The 4,251-nt window shown below is 49.8% G+C and overlaps 1 protein-coding gene across 1 annotated transcript; it reads left to right on the forward strand.

The window, feature by feature from the left end:
- Positions 1 to 1,465: 1,465 nt before the first annotated feature.
- LOC100283007 (geranylgeranyl hydrogenase1) lies at positions 1,466 to 3,831 on the forward strand. Its single transcript, NM_001155910.1, has 3 exons — positions 1,466 to 2,002; positions 2,481 to 2,936; positions 3,059 to 3,831. Exons 1-3 carry the CDS (start codon positions 1,521 to 1,523, stop codon positions 3,492 to 3,494), a joined length of 1,374 nt encoding a protein of 457 aa, NP_001149382.1. The 5' UTR covers positions 1,466 to 1,520; the 3' UTR covers positions 3,495 to 3,831.
- The last annotated feature ends 420 nt before the right edge of the window (positions 3,832 to 4,251 follow it).

The raw sequence follows: 4,251 nt of genomic DNA on the forward strand, positions 1-4,251 counted from the left end.
TCTTCCTTCATGCCCTTTCCTCTTGCACTATCTTCTCCCTTTCTACTATGCCCGTGTTTGTTTCGGCTTTTCGCAACTTCTGGCCATCAAAAGCTGTTGCGGACTACCAAACACTCAGCTTTTCAGCCAGCTTCTACAAAATCCGTTTGGATAAAAACCATTCAAAATCAACATAAACATATAATCGGTTGAGTTGTCGCAATAGTAGTAATTCGTCACTTTATAGATCCTAAGCCCCATGGATAACTTTATCTTCCTACGCACATAATCCTAATAATACTCAGATTCTCTACCCAGTCAGATTCTCCCCATAGCTAGATTCTCGGAAAAGCTGGTCAGAAAAAAGCTGAACCAAAGAGACCCTATGTAGGCTGGGGTTCCCCAGCCCCCTTGATCTGCCACTATCCCTTCGAGCTTCCATGATAGTTTAGATCTATTTGGTTGTGAAAATAAAAATAAAATACCAGATGATTGATGTAGTAAAAAGGCGTTTTTGTATATGATTCAAGAAGTAAACAAAATCACTACGTGTTCCATGTTAAACCAAAGTAGCAACCATAACTCATCCAAGAGACATCTATGAGAAAACGGGTTCTGTTTATTTAAGAACGTGAAGAAGGGATTATAACTACCGATGATCTGTTTCTGGAAGAGAGACGTAGAAGCGGTGACACGCTCTCACGAGTCACGATGCTCGTGCAAAAATTTGTTCTATATTTTTGGGTCTTAGACTTAAACGATTGTACGGGCCTTCTAATTTACTTATGTTTGGTTCAGCTTTCTGAACCAGATTCACTACCAAAAAACTAAAATCTTAATCAAATGGACACAACAATAGGATCAATTTCTAAAAATATATAGATTCTTCAAGTTCAATTCAGAATCACCTACTATCCTAAATATAGTTTTTTTATAACTATTAGCTCACGTAAGCTTTCTCACAACTAAATTAGATTTTCAAGAATCTACAGATAAACCAAACAGACTTTAAAACATTTGTGTAGTTACACTACATGGCCTATAATGTAACAAAAGTCTATATACCTAAACTATTATGAATAATTTCATATTTGTCCATTTAATTACACAGTTAATACAAGTACAAAATCAAGACATTGCTCTGAATAATCCTGTTGTAGATTACTCCGTATTTACAAAGATGTATCACCACGGTGAAAGATCTTCACAGGAAAGTATGACGTGGCAGCGTATCACCCACGTACTCCGCAGAACGGCAGAAGGGTCCAAGAGTTCACCGCCCATGTGACTTGGCACACAGCTCAACCACTCGCCCAAATCCAACAACGAAAAAGCGGAAACAAACAAAACCTGATCCTTACACGATCCAGACCGTCCAGTTTCTCGATCAAACGGACAGCGTATTCCGCAATCTCCCCTAATCCTATCCATCCACTCTCTCACTTCACTACTACGGCACCCGCACTAGAGCACGTCGAGCTCAAACGAAAGATCCTCCTCCCTCCCAAAGGTGAGGCCGTTAGCCAGGAATTCCGGCAACAATGACTTCCCTCTCCTCCGCGGTGGCACTGCCGTCCTCGTGCCGGGCCCGGCCGGCGGGGGGCAGCCGGAGGGCGCGGATGGTGGTGACGCGCGCGGCGGCGTCGAGCCCGAAGCTGCCGAACGGGCGGCGGCTGCGGGTGGCTGTGGTGGGAGGCGGCCCCGCCGGTGGCGCCGCGGCGGAGGCGCTGGCCAAGGGCGGCGTGGAGACGGTGCTAATCGAGCGGAAGATGGACAACTGCAAGCCCTGCGGCGGCGCCATCCCGCTGTGCATGGTGTCGGAGTTCGACCTGCCGCTCGACCTTGTGGACCGCAAGGTGAGGAAGATGAAGATGATTTCGCCGTCCAACGTCGCCGTCGACATCGGCCGCACGCTCGCGCCCCACGAGTACATCGGGATGGTCAGGCGCGAGGTGCTCGACGCCTACCTCCGCTCACGGGCACAGTCCGTCGGCGCGGAGGTCGTCAACGGCCTCTTCCTAAGGTATATAGCAGCTAGATTTTACAGGAACGCAAGTGAATGCTGTCATTCATACTCATGCACTGATGCTGGCAGCAATAAAACTGCATTCTGCTTGTACCACCCACCTACTAGTACAAGTTCATTTTAGTACAAGTTCAATAAAACATTTGACCTTAATTTGTGCATGCATGTCAGTTTAGATAGCTTGTGCGTGCGTGTTAAGGCTCTCAATTCTAGTAGTACTGTCACAATTTGAAATTGAATTCCATTCATGTGTGAATTTGACAACTTACCAGTACTAGAATTGAATTCGATTCCATTGCTTAATTGATATGTGAATTAAATGGAATTTGATTCAAAACGAATCGAATGGGTCAAAAGTGCACATGGAAAAAAATGGATCTGCATGCATGCTTCAAAAGCCAACTCTGAAATCTTGAATGCCAGTTGCTGTGCAAGTGAAGGCGCGGTGTTTGATGTACCTGATTGTTTTGCTCAGGTACGAGGCGCCCAAAGAGCCGAACGGCTCGTACGTGGTGCACTACAACCACTACGACGGCAGCAACGGCAAGGTCGGCGGCGAGAAGCGGTCGTTCGAGGTGGACGCGATCGTGGGCGCGGACGGCGCCAACTCTCGCGTGGCCAAGGACATGGGCGCGGGCGACTACGAGTACGCCATCGCGTTCCAGGAGCGCGTCAAGATCCCCGACGACAAGATGGTGTACTACGAGGAGCGCGCGGAGATGTACGTCGGCGACGACGTCTCTCCCGACTTCTACGGCTGGGTGTTCCCCAAGTGCGACCACGTCGCCGTCGGCACCGGCACCGTCACGCACAAGGCCGACATCAAGAAGTTTCAGGCCGCCACGCGCCTCCGCGCCAAGGACAAGATTGAGGGCGGCAAGATCATCCGCGTCGAGGCGCACCCCATCCCCGAGCACCCCAGGCCTAAGAGGTACCTGGTGGCTTTCTCTTCTCTCGGTGCAAGAATATAATGTCGGTTGCTGGATCATGTATTCATGTATGTATGCCTGATCTGACTAATTGGCCAACAAATAAAATAAAAATAAAATGCAGGGTGTCCGGGCGGGTGACGCTGGTGGGCGACGCCGCGGGGTACGTGACCAAGTGCTCCGGCGAGGGCATCTACTTCGCGGCGAAGAGCGGGCGGATGTGCGCCGAGGCCATCGTGGCGGGCTCCGCCAACGGGACGCGGATGGTGGAGGAGAGCGACCTGCGCAAGTACCTGGCCGAGTTCGACCGCCTCTACTGGCCCACTTACAAGGTGCTGGACATCCTGCAGAAGGTGTTCTACCGCTCCAACGCGGCGCGCGAGGCCTTCGTGGAGATGTGCGCCGACGACTACGTGCAGAAGATGACCTTCGACAGCTACCTCTACAAGCGCGTCGTGCCGGGCAACCCGCTCGACGACATCAAGCTCGCCGTCAACACCATCGGCAGCCTCGTCAGGGCCACCGCACTGCGCCGGGAGATGGAGAAGGTCACCTTGTGAGCCGCCGCCCGCGACGTCATTGCCGTCGAAATGGTGTCGCAGCTGATCGGCCGGTGTATTAGTAGAGATTTGCGGCTGATCGGGTTAATTTAGGCCAACATGCGTGGGCAGTGGGCGCGGAGAGGAAGAGAAACAAGTTGTGCAAGTGCAGCAAGTAGATCAAAAGTGCTGCCTGTTTGTATCGATGGATCCTGCAACATATAGCATCTGGTGATGTTGAGAATTCGGAGCAGTTCATCGACTGGATTCTGACGCCGGCAAGCATCGACGTCAATGAATGTCTAATACTTAGTACATCAAGACATGTAATAAAACTGAAACTCCCCCGTTCTGGTTCTGATTACTGTAACCCTAATCCATGTATCTTCAGTTTCTGAACTCTGGCGAGAAAGCAAATGTACAGAGACTATTGGACTGCTCGTCCACCAGGCACCAGCTCTCATACAGAATTCAATGCAAAAACTGTGATAAAATCCGAAGTGGGAGGATGGCGAGAAGAGAGAAACGAAACAAAATGATTCAACTGATGTCCAGTTAAACTTACTGCCCAATGGCAAGCCAGCCAAGCCTGATGTCAAGTTCATCACACTACAGCGTACGCTACTGCTAAGTGCACTACGAGAGGCTGACTGCTGCCCTAATTAACTTGCTGACCAATGGCAAGCCTGATCTGAAGGTCAACACACTATGGCTAACATTTACTGCTAATTACACTGAAAGACTGACGCGTTGCCATCAGACAAAATTCCTATGTGAT

Source organism: Zea mays, chromosome 5 (genome assembly GCF_902167145.1).
Source record: "Zea mays cultivar B73 chromosome 5, Zm-B73-REFERENCE-NAM-5.0, whole genome shotgun sequence".
Classification (NCBI taxonomy): domain Eukaryota; kingdom Viridiplantae; phylum Streptophyta; class Magnoliopsida; order Poales; family Poaceae; genus Zea; species Zea mays.

Bases quoted from the DNA above. Each gene is read 5' to 3' on its own strand.
- LOC100283007 (NM_001155910.1), top strand. From the start codon at position 1,521: ATGACTTCCCTCTCCTCCGCGGTGGCACTGCCGTCCTCGTGCCGGGCC. The intron at 2,003-2,480 runs GTATATAGCAGC...TGTTTTGCTCAG, and splicing joins GTCAACGGCCTCTTCCTAAG to GTACGAGGCGCCCAAAGAGC. The intron at 2,937-3,058 runs GTACCTGGTGGC...AATAAAATGCAG, and splicing joins GAGCACCCCAGGCCTAAGAG to GGTGTCCGGGCGGGTGACGC.